At 50.3% G+C, this 16,125-nt stretch overlaps 1 protein-coding gene across 6 annotated transcripts in view; it reads right to left on the reverse strand.

Annotated features, from left to right (window-relative positions):
• The window catches only part of SEPTIN8 (septin 8), a 406,279-nt gene that overhangs the window by 213,174 nt on the left and 176,980 nt on the right, over window positions 1-16,125 (reverse strand). For all 6 annotated transcript variants that reach the window (XM_086931616.1, XM_086931619.1, XM_086931618.1 and 3 more), the window contains one exon: window positions 3,643-3,838. In XM_086931616.1, coding sequence (XP_086787742.1) covers window positions 3,643-3,838 — 196 coding nt within the window. The remainder of the gene's footprint in view (window positions 1-3,642; window positions 3,839-16,125) is intronic.

Consider the following 16,125-nt stretch of genomic DNA (forward strand, 5'->3'; position numbering starts at 1 on the left):
GCGGATGTGGACTGACCTTGCCCCCCCAAGTCCACGACCGCGTTGAGGTTGGTTTTGCAGCTTGTGGATAGCTGGACGTGAGGGGGTGCCCCTTCCTTGGCCACGAAAGGGACGAAAGGCGGAAGTTTGCTGGCGTTGGCCGAGGCCCAAGGACTTGGCCGTAGCCCTGGATTCCTTGAAACGCTCCAGTGCACTGTCGGCCTTGTCGCCAAAGAGGCGACGGCCATCAAAGGGCATATTCATAAGGGAGGCTTGGACATCGCCTGAAAAGTTGGCGGACCTCAGCCAGGCGTGGCGGCGAACCGCCACAGTTGTTGCAATCGCCCTGCCTAGCGAGTCCGTGGTATCCAGTCCACACCGAATGGAATAGCGTGCTGCATCCCTTCCCTCTGCAAGGGCTTGGGTAAGCTTTGCCTGGACCTCCGCCGGGCACTGCGGCAGCACTTCCGCAACCGTATCCCACAGAGAGTGGGATTAACGGCCCAAAAGGCACGGGTGTTGACAGACCGCAACCCCAAACTCAGTGAAGAGAACAGTTTCTTGCGAACTGATCGTACCTTTTGGATTCCCGATCCGGAGGTGCGGTCGGGAATGCCGTCTGGGAGGTTGAGGCCTGGATCACCAGGCTCTCGGGGGTGGGGTGAAAGGACAGGAAACTGGGGGTCGCCCGGAGCTGGGCGGTGGCGTCTGGCCACGTTCCGATCTACAGGGAGGCCTGTAGAGGGCTTGGGCCAGGTGCCCAACAGATCGTCCGTGAGGGCTTTGTTGAACGGCAGGAAAGGCTCCGAGGAGCTTGCCTGTGGTTTGAGCACCTCAGTGAGGAGGTTAGTCCTCACGGCCGCGACCGGGAGCTAAAGAGCCAAGGCCTTGGCTGTCTTAGTCAACACCACACTGTAAGCAGCCCCCTCCTTGCAGCCAGGAGAGACAAATCCAGTGTCTGGCGAAGTGTCCAGACCACTGGCTTCCCCCCGTTAGTCTGCCCAGTCCTGGCTCAACTGGCACTAAAGTGGCAGAGGGTCCTCAGACCCCTGCCAATCCCCCTCGTCATCCATCTCCTGAAAGTCGGGAATAAAGGATGGAGCGGGGTCGTCGGTGCAGGGCTCACCAATCGGCGTAGAAGACGGCGCCGGTCCGACTCTGGATCCGGACCAGGAAGGGGTGGGGATCGAGGACTACGCCGTCCAGGGATGGCGTCAGGGGCGACACCCTTGGTGACGGCGCCGGCGGAGGGGTCGTAAGGTCGACCGGCGTCGTCATGGATCCTGAGGAACCCTGCGGCGTACCGGAGTCGTCGACGGAGCCCGAGGCACCCGACGGCGCCGGCCCGCTTGGGCTCCCAGACGGACCCGCGGGGCCCGAAGACACCTCAGCGGACCAGACGGAGGTAAGTGCGACCTAATGGCTGTGAGGAAGGCGCTGATCTCCTCCGGCGTCGCGTGCAGCCCAGGGAGCGGCGGTTGTGGAGCTGGACGCGGCGCTTGCCGCTCCAGCGGAGCCACGTGGGCGGTGTCGCCCAAACCCCCGGCCGCGTCGCGCGAGCGTCAGGGGAAGTCAGAAGAGCGATGTCGCTTTTTCGACTTCTTGTGCCTCGACTTACCCGAGGACTTGGAGCCCGACGAGTGGTGTCGACTAGCCGAGCTGTGAGGACTGTGGCCACGCGACCAGTCCCTCGACCTCCTCCTGGACCTGGACCTCGAGCGGCGCTGGCCGACTGCCGGATCTCGAAGCGCTTACGGGACCGCTCCCACCTAGCCTTCGACGTCAAGGCCCGGCAGTCAGGGCACGACTTGTCATCATGGTCGGCCCTGAGGCAGTGAAGGAAACGACGGTGGGGGTCGGTAACCAACATCATGTGGTTACAGTCGCCCAGGGTTTGAACCCGGGCATCCCTATCAGCACCGGAGTCAAGAATCGACTCGAGAAGATCCAAAAGAGATCGAAAAAGTTAGTCAAAAATTAACTAGGAGTACTGCTCTTCCCCCATCTGCCCTTGCTGGTGCGGAAAAAAGTAGATCTGACGCCAGTGTGCGAGGGCGGCATCTAAGTACTATGACGACGTCATCCCGGCGACCACAATGCCGACGACGGACGTGGAGCCGCAGACGACGCCTACCGACGCGCAGGGGTACTGCTACTCAAAACTTTCCGGATCCAGTCTGACGTCTGGGGATAATCTAAGGTAAGGAATCTAACACTAACCTGTTTCTTTCAGATTGGGATTTTTCTATGTGCTCCCATAATGGAGCATCTTGTGTTTAGGGTTGTACCTACCAAGTGGCTTGTTTGATTAGGAAGGAAAGCTGCTATTTGAAGAAGTTAGGGACGCTGAGAGCATTAACATAGGTTTAGTGTCTAGAAGGCTATTCTACCTTTATTCCCTTTCCAAAGGAATTCGGTAATTGCAGAGTATAAACATTTGGAGAAGTCATCCATTAATTGTATGGTGGTGATAACTTTTATTTGTGGGGCAATCATCATTTTGATACATTCCACACGACCTCACTAGGTCATGAATGTAGGTGACCATGCTGATAGACTCTCTTTGATTTTCTTCCTCTGGTATCCATGAGAGCAGTCGGGGCCTAACAAGGCATGCTAGGGATACTAGAGACTGATTCAGCAGAATAAGCAATCATTTGGTCCGCAATCAGCAAAAACTGATAAGGATTGTACCTCCGAGATTAAGATCAGTGAAGCAAGAGCATTAACAGCGCTCGTATTGGCAAGGGCAATGCCCGCACAACGCTCCCAGGGCAGAAAGCAGCCAAGTCCAGGCCTCACTGCAAGTTCAGCAACAGGGGGCAATGAAGGCAGAGCAGGCAGCGATTTTAGAGGCAGTCTGTGGGCACCGAGGAAAAGCGCGGTATGCAGTGCAGTGAACTATCCCGGGTCTCTGTTAGATTTACCCGCACATTAATTAGAGTAAAGGGCTTTTTATCGGGCGAGGGCTCTTTATTAGATGCTGCGTGACTAGGAGAGGATCAGCCAGGAATTACTCCAGAAGAACCTCTGCAGATATTTTTTTGATTCTGCAATCCACATCACAGGTCACATCACTGGTTGGTCCATTTACCACATATATCAATGGGACATTCAATTGAGTTCTCCTCTGATCCACAGATCTTACAGCAGGACAGAGCAAGGACATATTTAAGGTTTCCAGGATTATTCATCAGCGAGCAGAGTCAGTCTGTGCAGGGCTCTGCGGGAGGTGCCATTTTGTTTTGTTGGGTGAATCACTTCTTGATGTAGTACTAGATGCAACCAAAGGAATCGAGAAGCTACTCGCGATCAGTCTTCACCTCCAGCTATTGTCAAGGTATGCAAAATATACAGCAGGCTTCAATAATCATGCCATTGATCGTGATTTTCTCATCATTGCGGCAAAGCTGCTGAGTTTAGCAGCCATCTTGTCTGCGCTCAAGCTACGCATTTGAATCTTGACAACCAAACTCACCGTTTATCATTCCACCAACTGATTAACCAAAAAAATAACACATATCACTTGAATTGCATATGTATTAAAGAAATGCTAATTACAGTACTTCATGCAGGAGTAAATGGTAGGAAATGCTGTGGAAATATATTATTGTAGCAACTACCATCATATTTTATTAAATCATCACAGAATATTGAACGTACCTATCATCCTTATTGATCTGGTCTCCGAACCCCACAGTGTCCACTATTGTCAGCTTGAGGTTCACGCTGCTCTCTTGCAGGTCGTAGGTGCGCGGCCGTAGGCGGACTCCGTTCTCGTAGTGGCTGGCCTCTTCCGTCTCAAACGTCGTGTTGAAAAGTGTGTTCATTAAGGTGGACTTTCCAATGCCAGTTTCACCTGGAATAAAAAGAAAATGTGTGCTTCGGGTCAAATTCTGTGTCAGCAAAGGGAGACAAATTGAGGTGCGAGAGCACTCTCCTACACACGCGACAAAACAATGTTACCATGCCCATGTCCTCTCACAATCGAACATAACCGATCTAAGGAAATGGATCGGATGTATAAAGACAACAACTCGAACATAGATTGAACTATGTAGCATGCTAATGAAAGTATAAGAATTATTTTTCTTCTACATTTTCATTTTTTCCAAATTCGGATGAATTCCTATCCGTGCAACATAGCTTAAGTAAAGGAGTAGTCTATTGAAAATATATCAGTGTACTAGTCTCTTAGTTTTAGTCGAGGTTAATGAATTAAAGGGCCTTAAGTTTTCACTACTGTAAAGCAACATTCGCCAAGTGGCAGAGAAGCAAGCACCTCTAAATTGTACACTACTAATTCAATTGTGATATAACAGCAATGCCCCTGCACTATACAATAGTGTAACACTTTATAGTAATGACATTAATGGCGAAAGATGATCAGTGAATACACATCCACATTTCCAAAGTGACTGTAGAGGATCAGTTACTCCAGGTTCAGATACAAGAGTTCCGTAAAAGAACGAAAATGTTCAGTTCTTGGTGTAAAATAATAGGTTTATTGTTCCTTTGTTAATGCCAACACGTGTTTCATCGCAGGGAACCTACTGCGAATCTTCAGGGCTTCAAAAGAAAGTATGCCAATTTAAATCAGAACGGTGCGCAACGTCCGTGTCAGGACGAAATTTTAAATAGTGGGACCATGTAGAGAAGAGGAATGTAGCACGCTGCCCGCGTGTTCGCGGAATCTTGTTCGGTTTTATGTGTTTTCCCGGTGCCGTTTTCCTAGGACCGTCCTCGGAAAACGGCACCGGGAAAACACAAGAGGGAGTCCAAGACCAGGAAGGTGTACTCGCCTGCATTGAACGCATGTCCTGATTCAAGAGACCTTGCGTATTATTGTCTACTCCTTCCGGTTATAGACACACATAAAACCGAACAAGATTCCGCGAACACGCGGGCAGCGTGCTACATTCCTCTTCTCTACATGGTTCCACTATTTAAAATTTCGTCCTGACACGGACGTTGCGCACCGTTCTGATTTAAATTGGCATACTTTCTTTTGAAGCCCTGAAGATTCGCAGTAGGTTCCCTGCGATGAAACACGTGTTGGCATTAACAAAGGAACAATAAACCTATTATTTTACACCAAGAACTGAACATTTTCGTTCTTTTACGGAACTCTTGTATCTGAACCTGGAGTAACTGATCCTCTACAGTCACTTTGGAAATGTGGATGTGTATTCACTGATCATCTTTCGCCATTAATGTCATTACTATAAAGTGTTACACTATTGTATAGTGCAGGGGCATTGCTGTTATATTGTTTGTGTGGATCCCCTGGGTCCAAATTTGGGCGGTCTTGAGAGATTACCGCTCGCCCTTTTGCCTATACCCATCACTTGATAGTGCTCTCTACCGTGCGGCCACACTGGTGTGCGCCCAATTTCCCTGGTTATAATTGAAAAATCTCCTTGTTGTTTACTAATTCAATTGTGCACCTTATTCTGACGCATGAATGTACACATTGGAAATCGTAAACAGGGCAGCAGGTACATGCATGTACTCCTTACTGTGCTTTTTTCTGATCCAGAATACCCAAACAGGTGTAGATGTTCCTGGATACCTCTCTACCCAAGAAACTGAACAGCGGAGCTACAGGTTCTAGGTGAATGCATTGAAAAATATGGTTACAATGGTTGTCCGAGCACATGCCTGGGTTGCCCAAGCAAAGCTACAATTATAGATTTAGAGGCTTTCTGCACTTCTGCTAGCATGGCACACAAGGCTGGCCTTCGCACACAAAAAAACATAGCAGTGGCAATGGCAATAGGTCTGGCCTTGGCAACGATGCTATTTATTTGTGTGTTTATTTCTTCAAACATATTGTATTGTAATTCCATTTATATAGCTCTTACTACCCCGGACGAGGCGTTGAAGCACTTTTTTTTCGGCAAGTAGCACGCTACTCCGGTACCAATAAAGGATTAGTGGTGAATCAGTATAGTGAACTATGAAAGTAATTTGAGTGGAAACGTTCGTTATTTGGATTGAGAAGGATAGTGGAGGGATAGAAGAGGAAAAAAGGTTTGCATTTATATAGCGCTTACTACCCCGGATGGGGTGTTGAAACGCTTTTTCTGCAAGTAATACGCTACTCCGGAACCCATAAAAGATTAGTGGTGAATTAGTATAGTGAAATACGAAAGTAAATTGAGTGGTGGGTATGTTAGTCAGTTATTTGGATTGGGAAGGATAGTGGAGGGATAGAAGAGAGAAAAAGGTTTGCATTTATACAGCACATGCTACCCCTGATGGGGTGTTGAAGTGCTTTTTCGGCGAGTAGCACGCTACTCCGGAATCCATAAATGATTAGTCGTGCTTTAGTATAGTGATATATGAAAGTAATTTGAGGGGTGGACATGTTAGTTTGTTATTTGGATTTAAAAGGATAGTGGAGGGATAACATAGGGAAGGATTTAGAAATTATCTTTTTTTTGTTTATGAGCTCATAGCAGTAGGAGGAGGCTTGGGGTGAGTAAAAGGGAGGTGGAGATGGAAAGAGTCAGAGGGAAGGGTTTAGAAAGGCTGCTTTTGGGGGATCAGAATAATAAAAGAGGTATGAGATGATGCAAGGAGGGGTAGAGTATATGCAATATAAATAAAAAAGTTTAGGAGTAAAAGAGAAGGACATTAAAACAAATATATACAAGGACATAGTGGCCCCCCTGCTCTACCATTAACATGTGCAATTTTTAGGTGGATGTGTTCATATGAAAAGAATAAATGCCGTCACTCACAGAACAAGAGAGCCGATGGTTCAAGTTGGCTGAATCATTACTCCATGCTCTATGCTGTGGTGGACGCAAGTAAACTTTGTCTGACAGCTCAACAGACCAAAGGATGAAGAGGCCTGACACGAGGCCCTCTATATATGTACGCATTTTGATTTATGTTTTTTATTTAACTATAGGAGGCTGGCAAAATGCAGTCCGTAGGCAAAACCTAAGAATATGATAAGGCGCCACGAGGCAATGTACACAAGAGTGGCTTTAACCTCACAAAGGGTAATATCCATGCTCGATAAATAGGCCGTAAATAGACACAAAAACAAGGTGATCGATGGAATGCTTCAAGTAATAGCCACAGGCAATCCCCTAGGACCACGTTTCAGTCCGTAATTTTTGAACCACCATACCACTCTAGACAAAGGCTTGCATTATACTAATCAGTACCAACTCTACTCCTCATGGGAACAGTCAGTCTCAAACTGCCAGGCACCCCCCCCCCCTCAATGTAGGGACCACATGCGATCCCAGTCCCTTTTCGACCTACTTAGGTCTCATCAGTGAGATACAGTTTGAGTTCTATGGCACAGTGAGGAAGAGAACCACATCTGGGAATACCCGTGGCACTAGAACATAAACCGCAACCTAGGCGATGGACCTCAAATTAATCTCAATCGCTTGGAGCATATTTCAGTCCATAGTTTTTGGCTCACCATGCCACTGTAAACAAAGGCTTGCCTTATGCAGATCAGTGCCAACCCTGGTCCTCACGGGAACATTCCGTTTAGAACTGTGAGGCAAGGAACCCTCCAGAAGGGACCACAAGCAACGGCAAACAGGTTTAGACCTACTTAGGTTTCATCAGCGAGGTATAGCTTGACTCCTATGGCAAACTGCATTAGCTTTGAGCAATACTCTTGGGTGAATAGTTTGCGTTTTATAAAATAAAAAAAATGTAAGAATGTACAGTGAAAACAGGATCCACGTCTGGCCATACCTGCCGCACTTAGGGCATAAACTAAAGCAATTCAAACATTCCATCCAGCACTTTATTCGCATACTTCAGTTTAATGCCCTAAGTGAGACAAATATGCCCAGACATGGGTCTCTTTCTCCCGGTGGCACTGGAGCCAAGCCATACCAACTGATGAGCCCTAGTAAGGGGGGAAACCCCTCCTAGGTTGCTTGTGTTCTGGTTCAGAAAGGACCTGGCCTGGCAGTTCGGTCTGGACTGTTCCTATCGGAGCAGCGTCAAGACTCATTTGCATATGATTGCTTCCAAACTGAAGTGGCAAGGTGTGCAAAATAACAATGGACTGGGATGGGGCCAGAGTAATTTCCAGTGGAGTTCAAGCATTCCATCCATCACTTTTTTTGTATACTTCAACAATTAACAGGCCTCGGCACACCGTCAAATATAGTTCTTCCCAATGGAATTTCAAATTCAATGTGTCTACCTTTGGTACAGCCCACAAAGAACGTTAGAAGGAGAAAAAAACACCCCAACTACCCAAGGTGTGAGTGCACACATTAAAATTGATTAGAAGTAATGCCAGACGGGGGGGGGGGGGGGGGGGGGGGGGGAGATGACTGTGGGCTAGGGCCATGTGAAGGAGCAGGAGGTGGTGTCTCATATTGCGGCCCGGCATTGGTCTGGGTGTATTAGTATGTGGAGGACCTGCTTAAGGTGGGTGGCCCGAAGCGTAGCGAAGATCATGACCTCACCATTGATGAGAAATATTGGATGATAGTTGGTGCAGATGGCCGAGGGGGGCTGTCTTTGGGATTACAACGATCGTAGCAGCATCTATCTCCTGGGGAAAGGTGCCTGTATGCATTACTTCATTATAGAGGGCAAGGAGTTGGGGAGTAAGAAAGTCCCGGAACATTGTGTACAAGGGCAGCTCCTCCACTAGGGCGGAGGAGCATTGCCCCACTGCTTTCTCGCAGTGCGAGAAGCAGAAACATAAAATGGTAATAACTTCCTGTTATTACCATTTTATGCTTAGTTGAAGGCGGGTAGGTGGGGCTGCTCTGCAAGCAGTAAAGGAGTGGTGTGCCCACTACTGAGGGCGCAATTACTTTTTTGTTGGCCCTCTGGGGCCGCCCAAACCAGTGATGCACATTCTGCCCTTTCTCCATACAGGCTGCAATGCAGCCTACATGGAGAAAATGGCCTCCCATAAGCCCCTGGCTGGGCGGCGTCCCCACCAATCACAAAGCTGCCATTACAGCGTTTTGATTGGCTTAGGGAAGGGAGGCTGCCTGCTTCCTGTTCCTGCCTGAGGCAGGAGAGCAGGATCAGAAGCCGAGAAAACGTGGGACCAGGGCGGCGAATAGATACGTTTTGTATTTCTTTTAAAATTAAAGCCCCACCCCCTCTCACCTGCGATTAATGCCGGGCGCGACTGGTTGTGCAGTACTCCAGAGGGAATGCATCAGGACCGGGGGTCTTTACGGAGGCCACTGCAGATATGGCCACTCCAACCTCCTCAACTGTGAAGGACTCGGCTACTATCTAAGCCTCGGTTTGGGACAGGTGATGGAGGGGCACGTCATTAAGAAAATGGGAGGCAGAATCAGAGTCTGCCTAAGGTGATGCCGCATATAGGCATTTATAGCAGTTGGCAAATGTTTGTGCTGTCTCCAGTAGAGTATGGTAAGTATCACTGAGTTCATCAGTGATTTCAGGCACAATTCTGTTGGCCTGCAGACAGAAGGCCAACCAGTACAATAGCTTCGCATTTTTATCCCCGCACCCATAGAACCTGGCCGCCATGGCACGGAATAGGTGTTTAGTGGCCTCTAGTGACTGGAGACAGATATCCTTACGCAAGAGGTACAGTTGCCGGGGAGCCTTATCATGGAGGTCTGTCACTAGGCTTTCCTCTAAACAGAGGGCAAGGGCCTCAAGTTGAGTGATGTGGGGGGAGCAAGCCCACTCCTGGGCGGATTAACGCCTCTGCATATCCACTCATGATTGCCTTAATAGCGGCCCAGAGGGTGCCAACCTTGTTGACTGAACTTTCGTTGCATTGAAAGTATGATTGCAAATCGGCTCCAAGGGCCTAGACATAAGATTTATCTTGAAGATACCATACACTAAGGCACCACGTGGGACATCCCTGGGGGAGCCAAGAAGAAGAAAGAGCAAAGCGTGATCCAATATACTGTGGGGGTGGATCGGAGCATGCGATATGGCGCGACAATCAAATGCCAGCATGAAGAGAAGATCTATGCGTTAATGTGTATGGTGCTCTGCAGAGATATGTGTGAATTGATGTTGCTGAGGGTTCCGTATTCTCCACATGTCAGACAGACCAAGAGCGGTAGCCCCGTCTGAGAGATGATGATCCCTGGCATGTCGGGTGCAGAAGGGGGACCAGTGGCATCGCCATCTGGGACAGGAACTGCATTGAAGCCACTACCTATCATCGAGCTCCCCTGCGTAAGGCCTAGGAGGATCTTAGATAGGTCATGGAGAAATGCATCCAGAGCCGCTGGGTGTGCATAAACGCTTATCAAGTTGACAGTTTGACCCTCAACCACTCCGGGAATCACAATGAAGTGGCCCTTGGGGTCTTTGATTTCACAGTAGACAGTCATAAGAAAGGAGAGACATATTAGGATCGTCGCTTCCTCAGGAACCCTGAGCAATCCAGAAAGGGGCAACAGTTACCCACGATGTAGGTCTCCTGAAGCATCAGGACCTCAAGGAGGTGTCTGTGTGCAAACTCTAGGACTGCGGTGCATTTCACGCGATCTAGGAGGCTGTTACAAAAATCAATAGGGATGCCTGACCTGGGGAAAAGAGCTTTTGTGTGGGTATATTGTGTTCGAGGGTGTTGCGCTCCACCGCATAAGGCAGCCAAAGAGTGCACTCTAGTGCGTGGCAAGGGGCCAAGTTTCTGGGTCATGCTGCATGGAATATGAAATAAGTGTGTATGCGAGTGCAATGAAAAACAAATGTACAAGCAGATCAACATTTTCAATAAAAAAGACACATTACTCCACTGAACAACCTCTCCACCCTAGAAGCATCTGTCAGGCTGAAAAGGAAAACTGAAACACAGAAGAACTTAAAAATAGAAAAGGAATGGTGAACCTCTCCCTTATGCAGGTTAAATGATGGCCATCAAAACTGTTATCAAGTTTTAAGAATGGATGCCATGGTGCCCCCCGAAAACAAACAGTTACTGGAGACTCACCGATAAGTCAGGGTCCACTGGTAGCTCGGCAAGAGGAGGAGAAATTGTAGCCAGGGGGCCCTCTTGATGGACTGTGAGGGGAATTTGGATCTTTGGGTGTTGCGTCTACTTCATGAGCAAGTGTGGTAGTGCCGCGGTTTAGACAAAATCCCTGTCCAAGCTGGATCGTTGGGTCCACCCTCGCAGAGAGGCAACATGAGAACCATGGAGTGAGTGCTCCTCAGTGAGCCACGTCCAGGAGGACTCCACGATATCAAAGAAGTGGGACTTGTTGGTGCAGACGACACGGAGCTTGGCAGGTGATAGGAGGCCGTACTGGGCCAAGCGCTCGGATCTTCTGCTTAACCGCCAGGAAAGAACGACATTGCTGCTGAACCTTCCTGGTGTAGTCGGGAAAGATGAGAACTTTGACACCACTGCAGGAGAGGTCAGAAGGGTGCAGGCCTCCCTCAACATTGCATTTCTATTTCAGCAGTTAAGAGTTCGGGTGATCATTGGCCTGGGGATACACCCAGGGGATGGTTTTGGCGTCACTGCCCTGTGGGCCCTATCTATTATAAACCAGCTGGACAATTGGATGCTTGAGAAAGCTGGTGACTTGGAGTAGTGACTTTATCTTCCACTGTGGATAAGCAGGTTTCAAACCTCTGTGATCCAGGCTGTTGTGTACGTCTTGATGCAGCAGGATGACTTCCACACGCACCTCACTGATCTTGGCCTCCACAGCGGTCTGGGAAGACTAAAAGGCTTGGAGGATAGTGGTGATCTCCGTCTGATGAGAATGCTTTTTCAGCACTAGCGCCCCCAGTCTGGCCAGGCACAGGTCTGGTAGCGTACTGGTCCATGTGGGTCTGGGAGGTTGCCGGGTGAGCGGGTTTATCTTTCCAAATGGTGGGGGATCCGTGGTTGCAAAACATTCCCTATGCAGGGGACCGCTTGCAACAACACTGCAGCAGCATGAGCAGCCGAGCAATAGGGACTAGCATGGCTCCCCCAAGCCAAGGAGAATAATGCGGTCAGTGGGACGAGCAAGTTCTGCTGGAGGCGATTTGAAGGAGTCCTGTAGGGTCTCCACTGGGATGAGGCAGGAACAGCGATATAACACTGGCCGGGTCGGTCCCCGGGACCTAGGCCCAATCCTCACTGTCCAGAGGATAGAGAGCTTTATACCGACAGTGGAATGCGGGCAGGTAACCATTTGACATGTGGCAGTCTCAAGGGAGGGGCGCTTTCAGGTGACACCCTCACTTGTGCAGCCCCAGACTTTGGAAGGGGAATCACCAGTCCCAGGGCCACAGGTCGAGTCAGTCCCACCTTCACTGTAGCAGGAGTTGGAAGGGTTAAGGGCCACTGGGGGAGCCATGGTCAATCTGTAGTTGCTTTCGTGGAGGGATCCCTCCAGGACCAACATCCAGGCAACCCAGAAGACAGCAACATACCTGTAGCCTGGAAGCCAGGCCAGAGTCCTTCAGGGCAGGGAACTCACCTCCTATCTTCACTGACAGGCACTGGCCCTGGAGCTAGCACAATCATAATCCAGGACTAGGGTGGCTGATCAGGGGCTAAAGAGACTTCAGGGCCCAGCTGGGACATTCCAGCTGAGCCTCCAGCAAGATCCTGACCTGCCGAGACGGGAACGAACCTGCAGAGCAAGCAGCACTGGATCAGGCAGAGAGCAAGCACCCGCGCCCAAATGGGTGTAGGAGGAGGCCCAATCACCCCCATTGCCAGGCCCATCGAGCCCCGCAAGAGGCCGGGCGGGCCGCAATCACGGTGCGGGAAGGTGCTGAAGCAGGAAGCAATATCCCAGGTAGGTAGCGTCCGGGACCTGCAGGCAGGAGCTGCAGTCGAAGGGTGGCAGCTGAATTTCAGCTGACAACGCCTACCAGAGTCGAGAAGTGAGGCCACCTCCAGCCCGGTCAGGTCGCCATGTTGGGGGAAAATGCAGACTGTCCTGAGATGGCAGGCAGACGGGACATCCACACCTGTCCGTGGATGGGCATCACCGCAGGTAGGTCCAGGGGCAATAAGAGCCACTTCTGGGCAAGGAGGAGTTGTCCTGATCACGATGAATGGGAGTGGATGGCAGAGGGGCCCGGAGCGGCCAGAGTATGACCACCTCTTGATGCGCTAAACCATGCCTGCCTCTGAATTTCTATAGAACTTTCATAAACAGAAGAGTTGAACAAATTGCATCTTTTTAAATCAAACAGTAAGCCATTCTACAGGGAACTGGTGTTACTTTGCCCATTAGGAAGACAAACTGATTGCATCTGGAATTCTAGTACCTTGCAAAGGTGTGAGTAACAACCAAACCCCAGTTCTCAAATGTGTTGGATAGGACTCCTGAATGGATTTCCAACTTCTGGGGGAGCAGAAATGCAGGGCTATCCACTGTATGGCTGTGGACACATACAACATAAGAAACTACCAACAACCCCGCCACCGCCAGAACCAACCTACACGAAGGGATGAAAGACGTAGCCGAGTGGATGATGAACAGCCGCCTGAAACTGAATTCAGACAAGACAGAAGTCCTCATCCTGGGATCTTCGCCCTCCGCCTGGGACGACTCCTGTTGGCCCCCTGCCCTGGGCAGCGCACCCAAACCAACAGACAACGCACGCAACCTGGGCTTCATCCTGGACTCCTCCCTCTCCATGACCAGACAAGTCAAGTCAACGCCGTCTCCTCATCATGCTTCAACATCCTACGCATGCTACGGAAGATCTTCCGGTGGATCCCCACCGAAACCAGGAAGACGGTCACCCAGGCCCTCTTCACCAGCCGTCTGGTTTACGGCAACTCCCTCTACGCCGGAACCACAGCCAAACTCCAGAAAAGACTCCAGCGCATTCAGAACGCCTCAGTACGCCTCATCCTGGACATTCCCCGACACAGCCACATGGCCGGACACCTGAGAGACCTGCACTGGCTCCCAGTCAGCAAGAGAATCACGTTCCGACTCCTCACCCACGCACACAAAGCTCTCCACAACCAAGGCCCAAGTTACCTTAACGACCGCCTGACCTTCTACACTCCCACCCGCCAGCTTCGATCGACCAGCCACGCCCTCGCCGCCGTCCCCCGCATCCGAAGAGACACAACGGGAGGAAGATACTTCTCCTACCTGGCGGCCAAGACGTGGAACTCCCTCCCCATCCACCTCCGTCTGACCCAAGACCACCTCTCCTTCAGGAAGCAACTCAAGACCTGGCTGTTCGAGCAGTAGCGGACTCCCTCCCCCAAGCGCCTTGAGACCCTCCGGGTGAGTAGCGCGCTATACAAATGCTTTGATTGATTGATTGATTGAGGAGATACATGTACAACACTCACAGTTCTACTGCCAGTAAAAGTTGTGGGGGAATGAGTGATCTGTGATTCCTTGCATAAGACATCACACTCATGTTGTCAGTTAATATACACAACCCTGAACCAGGTAACTTGGGGAAAAGGTGACCCCATTAGCTCCAACACGTTTATGCAGAAGATGTTTAGAATCCATCCTGTAAGACACAGATGGAGAGATTTCTGCAGTCAGTTGTCAAATAAGCCCTGTATGTTTAAGTAGCAGACCACCATAAGGTTTAGAACATGGGCCAACTAGCATAAGGTTAATGAAAGGGCTAGTCGAACCGTGACAAACTTGAACAGTCTATCCACCAATTGACTCCAGTGGTCTACAAGGCAGAGCAGCTGGGATACACCAGTGGAGATTTGCATATGCCATCACCCCATTTCTTGATAGTTGCAGCCCTAGACAACTCTGAAAATCGACATGGGTGTTATTTTCCAGGAACAGAGCCACTGAATGATGGATCCCACTACGTTTTGACAAGAGAAAGTCTTTGTCGTTCTAGAGTCCAGAACAGTTTTGAGAAACTTTATTTTCAGTGATGGAGCCTGAAGGAATTTTAAATAGTTCACTTAGAAATCCAAGTCTTGAGGACACAGGCCCAGCTAGCCCATGAGATCATGAACAGAGAGTTGGGAATGTAAAAGTAGCACTTGACTCTGAAGCTGAAGAAAAGAGGAAATGGTAACCAAGATCTTTGAGGCAGCTCAGAGGGCTGGAGTAAGGACAAAATCCATATATAGGTAGGTCGCTTCCCCTCCACACATCTCCCCCTGTGTCTCCCTGCCCCAGCTGCCGCTGCTGAGGACGTTCGAGGCCCTCCACCACCCGCAGGCTACCACCTGCGCCTCATCCCTGGTGGCCAGTGGTCGGCCGTAGGTAGGTTTGTTCATCTTACGCTTTATTGCTTTTATTGTATTGTCTGTATTTCATTGTTGTGTCTGTGACTGCTACTGTCGGTCTTCCCCCTGCTGCCTGTACGTGGTCCCTGACCCTTTTTCTTCCCTCTGTTCCCCTCACTGTCCCGTGCTCTCTCTGCCCGGTCTTTCCTTCTGTACCACCTCGCTGCCCCAATGTCCCAGCCCGGTTTTCCCTTCTGTTCCCCTCGCTGCCCCCGTGTCTCTCTGCCCATTCTGCCTTCTGTTCTCAGCTGCCCCTGTATTTCTGTATTCTGTATTTTGCCTCTGCCACTAATTTTTCCGGTATTTGTACCCTTTTTGCCTTCTGTGCCACTCGTTTTTCCCTTGTTTTTCTGCCCCTTTTGCCTTCTGTTCCACTCATTTCTTGTGCCCGTCTGCCCTCTGTTCCACACTTTTTTTGTGCCCTTCTGCCCTCTGGGCCACTCGTTTTGCCCTTGTTTTTGTGCTCCTTTTGCCTTCTGTTCCACTCGTTTTTTGTGCTCTTCTGCCCTCCGTTCCACTCATTTTTTGTGCCCTTCTGCCCTCTGTGCCACTCGTTTTTCCCTCATTTTTTGTGCCCTTCTGCCCTCTGTTCCACTCGTTTTTGTGTGCCCTTCTGCCCTCTGTGCCACTCGTTTTTCCCTCGTTTCTCTGCCCATTTTTCCTTCGGTTACCTTCGTTGTCCCTCACCGCCCTCGCCTCTGCGTCCCCTGCGGCCCGCCCCCCTGATTGCCCACTGCCCATTCGCTGCCCCCTCCCACCTCCCAGCTGCTCCTCCCTCCCACCTTCCCATATATGCAGACTGCTGCGTGGCCTCGCAGCTGGCGCGCCTGAAGGCGCACCTAAGGTAAGCCCGTCTGCGCCTGGACCGCGCCCAGCGCCAGAACCCCTGACCCTGGCACCCGCCACGACGACCGCCGCCACTAAGACGCCAGCACTCTGCATGCTCT

The sequence above is a fragment of the Lissotriton vulgaris genome, chromosome 7, assembly GCF_964263255.1.
Source record: "Lissotriton vulgaris chromosome 7, aLisVul1.2, whole genome shotgun sequence".
In the NCBI taxonomy this organism is placed as follows: domain Eukaryota; kingdom Metazoa; phylum Chordata; class Amphibia; order Caudata; family Salamandridae; genus Lissotriton; species Lissotriton vulgaris.